Raw genomic sequence first — 17,092 nt, 5'->3', positions numbered from 1 at the left:
TATTATTAAATGTGCAAACAGGTCTTAGCATTTCATAGCACAGTTCATTTTGGAGATACTGAGAGAGTGGGTAACAATCAACAGCTCTAAAATATTCTTGTATATTTACAGAATGTCAAGAGGACACAAAATGGTAAACTTGGTGCTGGAACAAAATAATAGTAACATTGGAAGGAACAGACCAGCTGCAAAATGAAACTAGTACAGGATATGGAAGATGTGTTTGTCCAGAAAATGTTGAACAAATAATGCCAGACGTGTTACGGGACCATGATTACTGTACAACAAATGTAGATGTAGGCATAGACATTGAAAACTGCCCTAATGTTTGGAATTTTGACACAACACAAATAAATAATTTAGATAAGACAATTGAAATCACTACTGATGGTGTAGACAATGAAGCTCGCCTAGCCTTACCTTTATTAGACATCAGTTGTGAATAGGGATGGGCCGGTCGAATCCTCGAATCCTCGAATCCCACCGAATCTCTAGTATTCGAAAGATTCGAAATTTGAGGGAAAAGATTCGGGATTCGAGGAAAAATATTGATGTAAATGTAGTACTTTAAAAACTGTTTACGTTTTCCTTGGAACACATCCTATTGAGGTACAGTAGCACCTCGTTAATACGTGATGGTCAGGACCGAGATAATCACGGATTACCGAATTTCACGGAATAGCGATTAAAAGCCCGGAAGGTCTTGTCAAGCTTCTCAGACACCGGCGTGCAGCTGGGTTAAGGCCGTTCACGGTAAGGGCCGGCCATCTTCGAATTAGTGTCTCGGCTTAAAGAAATACAGCACTACCTAGCCATTAGTTCACGGTCATTTACAACAGCCGAAGAGAGAAAGATAAGATCGTGCTGACCTTCCACCCTCCCCCCTCGCCCTCGTACAGCCGAATGCCAGCCAGACACGCAGTGGCGTAGCGTGGGTGGGGCGGAGGGGGCGGCCCGCCCCGGGCGGCAGCTCGCGGGGGCGGGTCGCCGGTGAAGCGGGTTGAAATCTGATCTATGATTCATTCATTACATGTGTCAGACACACTATAATGTTACATTTTTATCTACAATTTTGCGCACCAACTATTTTTTAATATTTATTTAAAAGAAAAACTGCGAAATCACTGACAGAGCTCTTTATAACGTTTGTTTGTTTACATACGAACGGCAACATCGCATCACGCCGCGCCGCCCGGCACGCGAGCCGAGTTGAGCGGCACTCCTTATTATGTTAATTACTCATACAAAATATTTTGTTTCACGCGTCGGCCCGTGTCGATGCCTCTCTTTCGCACTCATTGAATTTAGTACTACGCTTTGTACTGTAAAGTTTGACCTTAACCCAGGGCAAACCAAACAACTTCCGCAAACCGGGACACAGTAAAACTCATATATTGCCCCGTACCGCGAGCGCAGGTAAACCCAAAAAAATATTAAAACCCAAACTAATAGCAGGCTTAAAAAATACTAATAAGGTTGCGAAAAGTGAGAGGAGGCAGCAAGTTAAAAAGACGCAAAATTTATATGACAACATTATATATATATATATATATATATAATCATAAAATCGTTTCATCACAAATCGGTGCATCCATCATAAAATACATACCCTATTACTACTTATAAAAAATAGCTATATAATAATACTAAAAAAATATTTAACAATTCCCCCGAAAAATTATAATTTGATCATATACTTCGGAGCTCCAAAAATTAAATATAATTACCAAAAAGGCATTAAAAATATATAAGAACATAACTCCGCTAGACTATCAAACTTGACTTTATTGTCGATTGAACAAGAATTGGCTGCTAATATTGATTTTGACAAAGTTATTTCTGACTTCGCTGCTCATAAGGCCCGTAGATCCGCTTGTAAAACCGCTCATCCTATTTTAACTTCAATAAAAGGTACCTCATTGCATGTGAAATTTAATTTTAATCAAGCACCTATAGAATGGGGGCGGCAAAATGGGTTTCCCGCCCCAGGCGCCGAGATGGCACGCTACGCCACTGCAGACACGTCACTCGCCAGGCGCCTGCCGTGCGTTGGCGGGTGGAAACAAACAAAGGGAGACGGAAAGCAGAAGTCAGGACATCCCCCTCAAGTTTAAAGAGTGACAAATGTGACAGCTGAAAGGGGGGCGACACAAAGGGTCGGTACAAACAGCTTTGCAGAGTTTGGCGGCCCACGCGATGGCTTGTAGTGTTTGCCGGCCGCCGGCCCGCGTGACGTTAATTTTAAGCGCTGAAAATTTTTACTTCTCTTTTTTTTCTTCTCTTTTAAATCGTCCCGGTTTATCCAATTCCCGAATTAGCGCATCACGGATTAACGAGGTTCTACTGTATTGTACTTTTAATTCATTATTATATATAAAAAAAATATGAAGCATGTACTGATTTGGGAAACTTACTTTATATTCGTGAACATGGATGCATTTGTATTTGTATTTGTACTTGTACACACGTATTTTAATCGCAATTCAATTTTAAATATTCTGATACACATTCTAATTATGAATTTTTTCAGGACCAAGTTTGGTTTGTGTAGACTACCAACGTTAAAATATGTATTATCTGAGAATTCCATGATGGCCAACCAATGAATTTGTTAGCCAATAATTATGAGCAATATAAAAAATAACTAATATTAAAATAAAAAATTTTAATGGGTAAACTAGAGAAAACACCCCGTCACTTTTAACTTCGGGCATATTAATCACTATGCTTTAGTGAGGCTTAATTTTAAAAGACGCACAACAATATTTCTTATGGCCTAAAACCATTGAAGACAAGATGGCGCCTTCCAGTTTCCATTAAATATTTCAGGAAAGCGTTTACCTACATTTGGGACTTTAAACAAATGTCAAGTTGGTAACTACAAAATATTGTTCCGTCGGATGTTGAATTTCGTTTTCCGATTTCCATGGATACATGAATCACTGTACTCACAGATAATGCCTGAATGCCTTAAATCCACCAAGTCGGATTCTACAGCAATTGATGAAGTGACCAGATTATTACGTGATCCTACAGTTAACCCAGAAATAAACATTCTCGAATACTGGAAAACTCAGTTTGTGTGTTCACCCAGGCTACATAAACTGTCCAAAAAATATTTGTGTTCACCACCTGCGACAGTGTTCTCTGAACGTTTGTTCAGCACTGCAGGAAATATATGTGACCAAAAACGGAATCGTCTTGATCCAGACCGTGTCAAAATCCTTGTTTTTTTAAATAAAAATTTAAAGGGTTAAATAATTCTGCATAATGTTTAATTTTTTCTCTTAACTTATAAATTATTTTATAATTAACCCTTGAGAACTGGATTCGGATTCGAGGGGTGGATTCGAGGTACTGTTTGGGATTCGGATTCGAGATTCGGATTCGAGAAAAATGGGATTCGAACCATCACTAGTTGTGAACCAAGCTTTGACGAGAATTGTGTTAATAATATTACAGCTGTTGAAATTTGGAAGGGGAAAGATCATCTCCAATCGAAGAAAGTGTACATCAAATGGAAGTCTCAATTCAATGTCATTCTGACTTGCCTGTGAACCCTTCAAAGGCTTTGGATCAGCTTAATGTTGAAAATCTTCCTAACTTGGCGAGTCCTCACGCCATTAACACAGAGATAGATCTAAGTGAAGTTGGTGGGAACTGGTCTAATGAGATTGAATTTGATGGCAATATTAGTATAAAGCTATCGGAGGATGACAACGACAACAAATTAGATCAGAACTACACGGTAAATGAGACTGAAACCATCAATGATAGATCAAGGTCATCAAAATGTGTGAAAAGACACCAAGTGAACCCAGCAACTTGGAAAGTAAATAAATATAGAGAGAATCGGAAGTTAGGGAAAGAATACGTTGGAAGAAAAAAACAGGAAAATGGACAGTATACTTACAGTGTTGCAAAAAGTGCTAAAACAATGAAACAAAGATGCAAATGTAACCAGAAAGGTAATAGTTAACTTAAATGTGCTTCACTTACTGAAAATGACAGGGAAAAAGTGTTTAATGAGTTCTGGAAATTGGAATGGGCAGCAAAAAAAGTTATTTGTTAATCTTTTAACAAGAAAAGCAAACACAGCTAGAGCTAGAGACCGAAAAGTAAATACAGCAAGCAGAAGAAAGAATTCTTATAAGTAACGTATTTACTCGCATATAGGTAGCGGCAATTTTACCAGATTTGATGGGGAAAAAATGAAGTGCGACCTATATGTGAAAAAAATTTAAAAAATTTTTGAGGAATTTTTTTTGCAATATTTTGCTTTAAAATGCGAAAAAGAAGTTTATATAGGTATAGGCAAATTTATTTGCAATGTACACATACAGCGAAACCCCTTATTTACGTTACCGTTATTTACGTTTTCCCGTTATTTGCACTATATTCTTCAGGTCTCGTTTAGTTCCCATTTAGTCCAATACAATACTTTTACGCAAATTACGACTCAAAAATCGAATCCATCCCGCTATTTACGTCACGTAACAACCATAAACAAACAGAAAATACTGTGGGTACTTTAAGAGTAGATAAGATTAGCTAGTAGGCCTAAAAACATCGTGAAAAACGTAACGTTTATAGTCGGCAATGAACATTTTAAATCGCAAAATATACATATTTTATAACATGAAAAGTTGCTTTTTTTCTAAACATGTAATAATTTAAGCCTAGGCGTGTAAAAGTCCGAGTAATTATAGCAGGAGACAATCTAAAATGCACGAGGGAAAAACGTAAACTCACGAATGTATGAACTGAACGTGGCTGATTGTTAATTTCTGATACTGTATTTATGTCACAACTTAGCCGAAATACTGGTACGAGACAAACTTCACAAGATAAAATGAGCGGAGTCTTGGTAACTGTCTTATACGTATTTTATAATTTCGGAAGTATTGTACAGTTGACGCATATTTTTTAAACTAACAATTTATTTCTAGGGATCGTAATTAATTAATTATTGGTATCAAGACATCAAGATGGACGTAAACTTGAACATGTCACGGCAGCGAGAAAACTGGTGCGTATACCAATAAACTGGTATTAGAACTGGACAAAACTGGTACAGGGGAGGTGGAGCTTACATTTTTTTCCGCTAAGCTCGCATCTATTGGCTGGCTGCTGATGCAAGGTCACGAGTCTGGGCGGAGCGTTGAGTGAGTTATACTGCGCATGCGCAGCTCAGTGAACAAAGAGAGCCAGCAGGCGCGCCGTAACAGCAGCTGATCGAGTACGATGACCGTTCTCCGCGCACGGCGCACGGCGCGGTAATGAATTACCGGTGCGACCTATATGGGGGGAATCTTAAATACCAAATTCAAGACCTCAAATTATGGGTGCGACCTATCTGCGATGGCGACCTATATACGAGTAAATACGGTACTTCATTTTGGTGTGCAAAGGTTCCGCGTACTTATTTTTTATTGACTATTCACTTTTATATTGTCTGGTTTATTTTCAGGCATCCAGTGTTAACGAGTCAGCATTATTAGCTTCAGCCGGCGACCCCCCTCGGGGTCGCAACCCACAGATTGAAAAACACTGATGTAGACGACACCTTCACTGTCTGGTAACATGGACTTGAAACTTTGGAGGAATTTGTGAACCACCTCAACTCTCTGAGGCCATCAATAAAGTTCACCTATGAAAAAGAATCCAATGGTAGCATTCCTTTCATGGCTGTACTAGTCAGCAGAAAGAACAACACCCTGGAAACTAAAGTATGTATACAGGAAACCTATGCACACAGGCCTTAATTTTGCATCCAACCACCCCAAAACAACAAAAACTGGCATAATTCACACACTAACCAACCAAGATTTTCCATAAAATTATTGTAGTTGACTTAACTTAATAGCCTTCCACTTTAGTAATATTTGCCTAATCCTCCAGAAGTTGTTATACGATGTGAAAAAAAAATTTCAGTGGGATTCTAATTCTTTCTCTTACTATTTGAATTCTATATTCATATTCGCAAATAAGTTGATATTTGTATTCAATTCGAACTAAAAAAAATTATATTCGCACAGGCCTAGTCATAGTGGTTTATAAAATATGCTATCACTTTGTTTATCAAAGTTTGAATACAGTTAGTGTTAATATTTCATTGTTGGTACAATTTTAATACGTTCTACGGCATATTACTACTTTAGATTGTATAATTTGTCCTGTATGTTGGGGTATTATTTGTAAACAAATACACGCACTGAAGGTAATAAACTAGTCCAGGCCATATCTCTAGTGTACGAGAGCCCGGGCGGGGACGCACCTGACGAGGTTCTGGTTGGTGCCCTGATCCCCACACACGTCACACTTGGTCATGGCATCCGAGTCGCGCGTGCGCTTGGGGGCAGAGGAGGAGGCACGCGGGCTGCTCCGGTGCTGCGCAGGCGACTGTGGCGCGCTGCCCGGCTCCGTGCTCGACGTGGCCACGAACATCTGCGGCGCGCCTGGAATCTGCCCCTCCCCCACTGGCATCGGGATGGGCTTGATCTGTCACACGCACGTACACGCATACACACATTATTAGCCGCTTGCTTGCCTGCCTTCATGCTCAGTTCACGGTAGCACTACACAGTATTTTTGCCACGACGGAAAATAATTGCAGTAATTAGGGGTCTACAAGTACAGCATTTCAAAAATATTCAATATTTGTGAATAATTTCTTGAGGAAAATGTAACATGTATGAGGCTCAGATGATTTATTGAGAAAGATAGATTAGCGTTCCATAAGCCATAACTATATTTGAACATATTCATTTTATATTCAACATATTACAAGAAATTATGATTTAAAATGATTTAAGTATGCAATGAATTAGATAAATACAACAATGTAACACTTAAAATTTTACTGGTTTAAGAAAATGCATATCCAAGGGTGTTTTCATCCCTTCATTTTAAACGTCTTAACTAGAGTTCCTCTCTTTTTCATTATACTTTATTCTGGATAAATTTTTTTATTCTCCTGTGAAGTGTAAAAAAAGATTTTTCAACGTTTATTGAAATTTGATTCGAAAAATATTTGATATTATAGAATGTGATATTTGATTCAAAAATAAATAAAAGTATTTGCAGAAGCCTAGCGGTAATATGAACAGTAAAATTGGTAGAATGAGACCAAAAAAATTCAGACATGGTTATTTTGTTAATAATGGGTGTTAGTCTTGAGGGTTGTAAATACCAACCACCTTATGTTGCACTTTTTTGAAATGTTTAATTCTTTGAAGTACATCTGGTTTGTCACATCTAAGACACAAATAGTGAGAAATACTAACTACCGTGTTTGATCGCATAATGGTCGCACGCGCGTAATCGTCGCAACCATATTTTAGGCTGTCAAAATTGGGATAAAAAAACTTCTCGCGTAAACGTTGCTTGATGTTTTTGGTCCCGCTAGTAGATGCAGAGAGCTTTGTGCAGGTATCTTTTCCATATAAAACTATGTATATTAAAGTAGAAATCTAATATTTATTCGGTTATTACCACTTACTTAATAAATTAACGGAAAAATACAAAGTTGTTTGACGTATAAATTTTCTTATAAAGATGTTTTTAAACGTTATTTCCTTTATCTGAACATCTGCGTCGCCGCGGTGTAGGTATAATCTAAAATTTAATTTCAGTCATTACCACTTATTTATTTAATTAACGGAAATACAAAGTTTTCTGACGTGTAAATTTTCTTTTAATGACGTTTTTAAAAGGTATTTCCTTTAACTGATTGTGTTACCGCGGCGTACCGCTTATAAAAATGTAGCCAGTGCATCATTCATGCTTAGTTATGTTGCTTCCCGTATAGAGCGCGCGCATGTAGTCGAATATCGATATCTCGCCGATTGGATGGAACGCGCGCTCTCTGTCAGGTGCCGAGTTAACTACATTTGATAGCCCGCATTCTTTCGTGGCAAGTGTGTACTACGACACGTTAGTTCACGTCAGATTCAAGTGACTTGCGTTCGCGTTAGAGTTTTGGTTATTCTATTTAAAGTTGAAGAAAGGTTTTTGTTTAAGGAATTATTAATATAGATTGTTTGGCGTGCTATTGTATACTTCACCTTTTTTTAAATAAACGTACTTTCCATGAACGGGTTTTGTTTTTATGAATAAATTTACCTAACAAAAATTTTTTTTTTCCTCATAATCGTCGCACCCCTACTTTTCAAACTTGATTTTAGAATAAAATGTGCGACGATTATACAAGAAAACACGGTATTCTAAAATCCTGACACATTAGCGATGGTTTTCACATCTGCTGCAATACTGTACCAATTCTGATTGGTTAAAAATTCTGTTGTGCCTATTGCACTATTGTGAATACAGCATCAACAACACAATCTCTCAGGTAACTAAATATACACTCCACACAGCAAAATCATACAAACTAAATTTTGATAACATACTCTACCTATTTTGGTCGTTCCCTTCAGCTAGAGCTGCCTGCTCTTGGTGCCAACATGGGTCATAAGTCTACATACCTGCAGTGACCTCATTTGTTCTTATGTGTATTTGTTATCTGTATAGTGCCCACCAAAAAACTCCTTGACTGTTAGTGAGTATTTAACAAATAGTATAAAATAAAATTATAATTTCTTAAAGAAATGGCCAAGCATCCATTTTTGACACAAGAGCTGAGCCCAGCTTTAAAACACTAGGCCCAAGCAAAGTTCAAGCTTTCTATCATATTTTTAAATGAGCCGAACCCAAACCACCAAAATTTCCTACTAGTAGTTAATAACTAACATCACATTGACAATATCAGTCACCTTGATCTTAATGCGTGGCGTTGCCTCCTGCTGCATGGGGTTTTCCAAATCCTGGCTCTTGCGCTTGTGCTTGCGCTTGTGCTCGCGGCTGGGACCCGCTCCGTCGTCATCCGGCGAGTAGCGGTGGTGCTTCTCGCGACGACGCTTCTTCCCCGACCGAGAAGGTGCCGGCCCGTCCTCGTGGGACGAAGTGCCCGCCATGGGCGACAGCGTCGAGGAGATGGTCACCGTGTTGGTCGTGCCCGATGGCATCGACACAGAGAAGGTGCGCGCCATTGTCGGCGTGGACGGGGCTATGGCCTTGATCGTCACCTGCGCAGACGACCGTCACTGTCTGAACTACTGCACGAGCGTGTCTCATTTTGCCTCACTGAGCCGACAAGGAAACAGTGCGCTGGACGAAGGACACAACATCTCTATGGGAGGCTGGCGATCTCCCACCGTGGTCCCACGGAGACAGACGTGGCTAACCTTGGGCGCAGACGGCTGCTCCTGGGGAAACGGCTTTTCCTGCTCCTTGTTGTGCCGCAGCTTGCGTGGTGCTTCCGTATCCACGCACTCGGGGTCCGAGCCGGACGACTCCTTGTCGCACTCGGAGCACTGCCTGCAACCACACACAACCATGCTTTATGACCGTCACAACTATACAGATCACAGGAAATTGCCCCATCCATAGGTTTACGTACACACAAATTAGTGTTTCATAAAAAAAACCCACATGTTTGCAAAATTGTCGAGAAAATTACATAGAATTGTATGACAATTAAACCCAATCTTATTTTGATTTAACTTTTGATCTTACAGGTAAAAATCAGACTAATTTGTCAAATCCAACCCACATACAGTTTTATGAAACAGATGTAGGTAGGTCACTGTTTATTGACATATTCACAATTTGTAGTATTGTCATTAATGGAAGTGACAGTTTCAATTTATTATTATACGTATGTATACATAACAAGGATCATTTTTAAATGAATAAAAATTAAAGAGTTTTTCAGGAGCCCTTTAAAGGGTTATAACAACTTATTTATATTAATATTAATAAATTTACTTTTAGCTCAATGGTCATAATAAGTAAAATCATTACTACCATAACAGTTTCACTTCACCTAGCATGTCGCAGTCACATCCTTGTGGCGATGGCTGGGTACATACCAGCTTCCGGGCTGGTTAACCTGCTACCAGTCTTCTTAGCTAGTGAGATTCTCACAGATGCTCTACTTCGTATGCAGCGCACATTATGTTTTGTTGCAAATTTTGTTGTCAGATACATGTTGAAAAGTCAGTGAATATTTATCATGAAAACCTTTTTTTCCTGACTCATTATGTCATGGAAACTCACTAAAAGTTCAATTTCTGTGTTTCCACAAATATGATAGTACAACTCAGCTTTTAATTTATCTTCATAAATATGTCAAAACTAGGAAATAAATACAAAGAAAACCAAGTATTAAAATTTTTTTAGGGTGTTATTTCACATGGTCATGCACAGAAGCTTAAGGCAAGATCACGGTGAGCTCCAAACCACCTGCGTACTGACTCTATGCTCCTACTGGGATCGAACCCATAAGCCAAGTAACATGATAGCATGACGTGTTAGCCACACAAATACTGAGGAAACATCTATATTCAAACAAAGATTAAACTTTGACATGAAGTACTTCAAATATACTTCACAGGACTTCGAGGCCAGTCACTAACTACTTGTTGGCTTCTGGGTTGAGGACTCATAGGTGGAAACATGGTGTGCCTTGTTGCAGTCATCTGCAAGAGCAATTGACAACTGACTGTCTACTGTTCTGGCAAATTATTCAGGCAAGCTGTAATAAATTGGTGCTAGAAGGTGGCCATGATTGGAGGAGGGTCTGGCCAATCAGGATGAGTTTGCATAGTACACGCACCAACATTGACTAGCTAATTAATTCTTGATTGTGGCCATAATCTTCTTTGAAGACGAATGCAAGATGGCATTCCAAAGAGTCAAATTGCCAGTGAAGTATGAGGTGCTTTGTGTCAAGTGTATGAACGAGCTTGACATCGAGGTCATTAGAGATCTAAGGGATGAGGGTGTGGTGGGGGTAACTGCGATGAAGAGAGACGTCAGGCGAGACGGCACGCACCAGCCCATGAGCTTGGTCTTCTTGGGCATACGGGCCAGCGGCGGGTTGAGGCAGCCCAGGTGGTAGTAGAGGTGGCAGGTGTCGCACTTGGCCAGCAGGTGTGGGTCCCTGCTCTGCCGACAGATGCCGCACTCGCTCAGTGAGATGGTGCCAGCGTCTGTGCAAAACCAGCGCATCGGTCCATGCATTGTCCTACCATCTGCCATCAGAACTGTAAAAATCACATGTACGCATTGGAATTTTCCTTAAATCTCAGTCTCACACACCATGTTATTTTCCTTCCTTTGTTCTCATTACTTTTTTAAGGGCTTTTTATAAAATTTTAACTCTATACATCTTTTACATTTGCTCTCCACAAATATTGAAAATTATTATCTCTTGCACAACTTTTGACGATACAACACTAACTACATTGAAACTTGGAGAAATACAAAGAAAGTGATATGAGATTGTGCAACTTCTCAACAACGTACCAATGTGTCCGCCTGACACAGTTCTGTTGACACACAAGCCATTCAATGCAGTGTACATCCATGTTTATTCTAAGGTCCAGATGAAGCACTTGCTAACACAAGAATAACCAAGCAAAATGGATTGTTGCCAAGTAATGTCCAGGCAATTTCCTTTCATAATATGGGGGTCGCAACCGCAACATTCACTCAATGCTTAATTGTTGACCAAAAACCAGAAAACAGGAGTTTTCATTCTGGGCAAGTTTCCTCTTGGCTCCACCACCCCTAGCCCAGATGCTACGTGGCCATCAAATCACAGCAATGTTCACCATGTTTCCCACTTGCACGGGTTTGACCCCGCCAGGAATCAGACCCAGATTGTCTTCGCAGGAGGGTAGTGGTCAGACCACTGATCACCATGGCCCCATGCTTGGCGAGCTACCTACCACTGCAGTAATGTCACTTTGCACTTCACTGCACAGCTTGCACACAACATCTGCATCTATCTTTAGTCTAAGCTAGGTGCAACGATTTCGAAACATACCTTTAAAACAATCACTGCCTCAAAACAACAATCTGGTCTAGTAAACATTGGTGTCTTTAAGTCTCAATAAAAGAGTATGTCTTATCTCGGGCCAAAATTCGTAATTCTAGTTTGAAGAATGACTATATTGGCAAAAGTTTTGGAAAAAAGGAGTGTTTGATCTCTGATTCTGAAAATTAACATGCCACATTTTTCCGATACGATAAAAACCCAACAAATTAGTACATTATGATTTCCAAATTTGTTCAAACAAACTCTAATGTAACTTGTGACTTAAAATTTCTGTACCTCAGACCCAAATAAAGATAATTCCAAATTTTCAGATTTTTTCCATTAAAGATTATGTCTAAAAAGTTGGTTTTTTATCGAAATCTAACAACTTAAATTATTTTTTAAAGAGTTAGAGATTTTGAATTGCAAGCTAAAATTTAAATTAAATTAATTACTAAAATAGTTACGCATAAATAACACCACCATGCTAATCAAAATAGTGCGAAACACGCAGGTGTATGTACGGCACCCTCGGGTTCACTGCCTGTCGTGTTAGTACTGACCCTCATGTCTGATAGCATCGCTCGCCTGGCAGGCCTCACCTCCAGTGCCGGTAGTGTTCTGAAAGGCATGAGATTTTGAATTACAGCTTAAATAATTAACTAAAATTTTCCTTCTTCGTAATATTAAGTGGGCTGGCTGGCAGCCTGGCGGGAAACGACTAAAGTCGCCCCAGAAACAACCAGTGCCACCCAAAACAATGCGGACAGCAATGTCCAAGCCCCTAACCCCCCCGCATGGTAGACTCTTATCTACTCTGTCCAACTCTTCTTCCAGATCCATCCTTCTGTTTTCATGTAAGCCTCCTGCTTGATATTAATGCATGAAATTTTGCATCCCATATGTCAGAGCCCAGGGTCTTCCCTGTGTCTATGCAGGTTTTACCTGGGCTCAACTTATCTAGTTTTAGTCTAGTATAGTCAGTGACGGGAGTTAGTCATGGCGCCAATCGCTGCCATGGCTGGCCAATCCCCTCCTAGCACACGATGCATGCTACCCCTCCTGCATAGCTAATACCCTGCATGATTAGAGCGTATGGGCTTCGGCCTGATACGCACTTAGTCTCCCTCCCTAACCCTGAACCCTCCCCAACACACTTAGATTTAATTTAGGTTAGGAAAAAAATCTTTTTCTTTAAAAAATAGTTTTTTCTCCCGTTTTAACATAGTACAACAAACATACAACAATAATTAATTAATACCGTATTCACTCGCGTAATGTCCGCCCTCGCATAATGTTCGCACCCTTTATTGATATATCCTTAAAAGAAAAAATTAAAAATTCGCATAATGTCCGCACCAGTCGTCTACGGCAGGCAACACAACTTTGGCCACCCCTAAAGGACGCAGTACGAATGGAAAGTTGACGGCTCTGTAAACAAAGCCGTGACCTTGAGCTGTCCTTTCTCTCCTGTCCTGAAAGGGTGGGGAAATTCGTTGAACTGAACAAAGCATGGTAACGGTACACACAGCTGACCAACACGCACGCAAGTCCAAGGCATGAGTTTCGCGTTGATTTTTGAAGTGTAGAGTACAGAATGGGTAAATATAAATCCTTCACTGCGCAGTTTAAATTAAGAGTTGTTCGTTATGCTGAAGAGCATGGGAACAGGGCTGCTGAAAGGGAGTTTGAAGTGCAGGAAAAAAAGTGTTCGTCTCGACGGAACTGAAGACGATGTAATCTGGGAAGATACAGATGACGACAGGAGCGATGCTGACGCAGAAAGCAGTAACGCCGAGGAAGATGATAGCGATGCGTCGGTAGCAGATTAGAAAGTGATGCGTTGAGAAAGACTTACATTTTTTTAAACTCTTAAGTGTATAATTTTCTTTTAAATTAGGTTTTCGTAACATTTACCTATTTGAAATTGCAGTTACTAAAATGCAGACTAAATTAATATTTTCAGTGCTGTTGCAGTATCAGTTTTTTCGGGTAAGTAAGTTCATTATTTGAACTGTTTTAATGTTATGTTATATTTATAAAAAAAAATTAACATCACATTTGCTGACATGGATCAGTCTTGTTTTCTGTTGAGGTAAGACACGCAGCGCAGCGTAAAAGAAACGTCAACTTTAATTAGTGTGTACCCTGTTTTACGTGTCAGGACAGAAGAGAACCTCTCTTTGTTTACAGTTGGTTAGAATCCCTCCCTTGGCCATTCTCACGCTCTAAATGTTTCCTTCCCCTTCCTCCTTCTCTACGTCACGAAGGCCATCAGATTGCCGGGAAGGGGGGGGGGGGGGCAGTACAGTGCGCAGCAGATGTGGAATTGGTGAGTCACTGCGCTCTTGCCAGCTCGCTGGTTCCCTACGCGCCGCACGTAAGGATATGGTACGGCTAAAATATTGCAGCCGTGCCGTTAATAGCCGTTTTAATCCATCACATATTAATCACATTAATAAGGCACACGTAACCACACTTATTTCAGTGTAGAGCGTAATTTTTTTTAATGTTCCGGCGGGTGCGAGACAGTTACCGGTGGCAATTACAGCGAAGTAAACATGGTCTAGGCCGGGTTGTTTGCAAGCGATCCCGCAGCAATATTCTTTTAAAATAGCTAGTGAAATCCAAATTAATTTTAGATACGTTTTGTGCCTTTTTAGTAATAATTAAGACACAAAATTTTGTATTTTTGTATTTTTCCTCGCATAATTTCCGCACCCCATTTTTTTGGCCAAAAATGTGGTCAAATTACTGCAGACATTACGCGAGTGATTACGGTATTACCCTTTTTTATCAAAAAAATTCTAGTATCCGAATTTTTGATTATCCGAATGGCGTCTGGTCCCAATTGATTCGGATAGTTGGAGTTATACTGTACTTGGATCAATAAAAAACTGATCCTCAAGCATTTGTGTGTTTGACTAATGTACTAATATCAGTAAAGTAAAGTAAAGTAAAATAAAATAAACTAATTTTTTCCAATCCCTTTGGTTAGTATGTTTTGATACAAACTTAATGATATATTAATTACATTTACTGAATTTAATGAATACTGAAGCATTAAATTTTTGTGATTTGTGTTAAAAGCTGTATAATTTTACAATTTTAGTTGAATTTATGAGTTATATAGGTATTAACATGGTTCTCTGTGTTATTTTTATTTGATCACAATTCATAATATAATCTTGTTCCCAGCAATAAGTTTAAATAGAGCATGTTATTTAGTTCTTAAGAATAAACATTAATTCACAAGTGTCTCACTAGAATAATACTCACAGGCACACCACAGTTCACACAAAGCAATTTGTTATTTCAGAAAGACACTGGTGGGTGCTTTAAAACCTCTCCTAGTTTAAAGTTATGGTGGTTTTTTGCCTAATGCCTCAACAGCAGCAAGGTAATTTAAGACAGTAACACGCAACTACTCATACCAGAGACAACGGGGCAAGGTATCAGTTATGGCCTACAATAACGAACTGTCCCAACATTGGTCTGGAATAATTTTGGGAAGCCATGTAAAAACTAAAAGCAGGATGACTGCAAATGGGATTAGAACCCGGATCTTTTAGAATGTGAGTGCTGTGTGTTACCGCTGCACCACATTGTTTCATAGCATGCAAATAAACGCAAGGTTGACCAGCACAGCCAACGCACAAAACCAGCTGTGCAGTGCTGTGGTGTTAGTGAACTACTTAAAACAACTTGAGGCTTGGTCTCAAACACCATGCTAAACCAAATGTGTTTCGGGTAAAAATGGTATATATTTCAACAAAACTATTATTATGTATTTAAAAAAAATATTTTGGAAGTATTGACCCAATTATCAACATGCTTAGTGATAATGTGCTGTTATAAGTGATGTTAAATAATAATTATTTGCTTATAGACCTGTATTTCACTACATACTGTTGCATTACGGCAATCATTAAGCTAATCCAAAAATATGTTAATCCAAAAAGGTCTCGGCCACAATTAGTTCAGTTTAACTAGACTCTCCTGTATCAACATTACTATTATATAAGGGCTATTTCTGAAAATTTGATCACGATACCTCACTTGCATTTGTCGTTCTGTATCTCATATATTTAACAGGTGTTAATAAATCTAATATAAAATGTGAGTAAAACGTCTAGCAAGTAATAGTAATAACAAACACTTGGGCAAGTTTTCACACTACATACAGTAGAACCCCGATTTTGCGAACACGGATTTAACGAAAACAGCGATTTAACGTAAAGGTTTTCAGGAACCATCATAAAACACCAATTTATTAAAATAATAATATAGATTTCCAAAAAATTAAAGTAAATTGTAAGGGAATCTTATTAAAAAACACACTCTGTGGTGTCAGTAATAGAATGGAGGTACTATATATTAATATGTGCCTTTTCATCATCTGTCCAAATACGAAAAAATTAAAAAAAAATTGTTCAAATTGCTTAAAAACTCCGGGCGCTGTAACTGAATTGCGTAGGTGCGTGCCATTGCGCGCGCCTGGATAGATAGACTGTCCGCGACACATGACGTCATGAAGGGTTTCTTTGTCCGCATCCCCCTTCCACCATCAATATCCCTGGCTTGACTCACCACGTTATCTTCCAAACACGCCCGCATAGTACCAGTGCTAGCCAATAATCACACGTTTCCAAATATACCCTTTCCCATCCTCCAGGTTTTTTCAACTTGTGACCACGTCACACCAATACGCCATTATCATTATTCTCTAGAGGTGTAAAAGTAACGAAAAAAAGCGTCCCCGTATGTATTTGTTACTATAACAATTAGTACTTGTTACTATCATATCACGTTACATTACTCGTTACTTCTGATACCGCATAACATGCTATGTTATGTTGCAGCAACGAATCGAGTCGTATTGCGTACGCGTACAGTATGACGTCGCGTAAATAATAATAAAGAGAATATAAACAATTAACAATATTTGATAATTAAAAGTTTTTGTTAACCAAGAAACAATTAAATCTCATTAGAGCGGCTTTTTTATACTATCTCTTTTAAGATAAGAACAAAAAACCGTGAAAATACGCGATAATAAAAAACATATTTCCTATTTGTAAACAATACTTTCTTACGTTGTTTCTGTTCCAATCTCAAACTTTGTCTACACACACTCCTTTAATAAACAGTAAAAAACTTTGACGACGAATTTCCAAATTATACTTTACTTAATAAACAAACATCGTT

At 38.9% G+C, this 17,092-nt stretch overlaps 1 protein-coding gene across 2 annotated transcripts in view; it reads right to left on the bottom strand.

The window, feature by feature from the left end:
* LOC134527852 (PHD finger protein 14) overlaps positions 1–17,092 on the bottom strand; it is a 100,452-nt gene that overhangs the window by 21,730 nt on the left and 61,630 nt on the right. For both annotated transcript variants that reach the window (XM_063360811.1, XM_063360810.1), the window contains exons 12-15: positions 10,898–11,054; positions 9,246–9,378; positions 8,775–9,086; positions 6,278–6,501 (exon numbers count right to left, since the gene is read on the bottom strand). In XM_063360811.1, the coding sequence (XP_063216881.1) occupies positions 6,278–6,501; positions 8,775–9,086; positions 9,246–9,378; positions 10,898–11,054 (826 nt within the window). The remainder of the gene's footprint in view (positions 1–6,277; positions 6,502–8,774; positions 9,087–9,245; positions 9,379–10,897; positions 11,055–17,092) is intronic.

This window comes from Bacillus rossius, chromosome 1 (assembly GCF_032445375.1).
Source record: "Bacillus rossius redtenbacheri isolate Brsri chromosome 1, Brsri_v3, whole genome shotgun sequence".
NCBI classification, from domain to species: Eukaryota; Metazoa; Arthropoda; class Insecta; order Phasmatodea; family Bacillidae; genus Bacillus; species Bacillus rossius.
The sequence above is the reverse complement of the archived record's forward strand: the minus strand, read 5'-3'. Positions and strand labels throughout refer to the sequence as shown.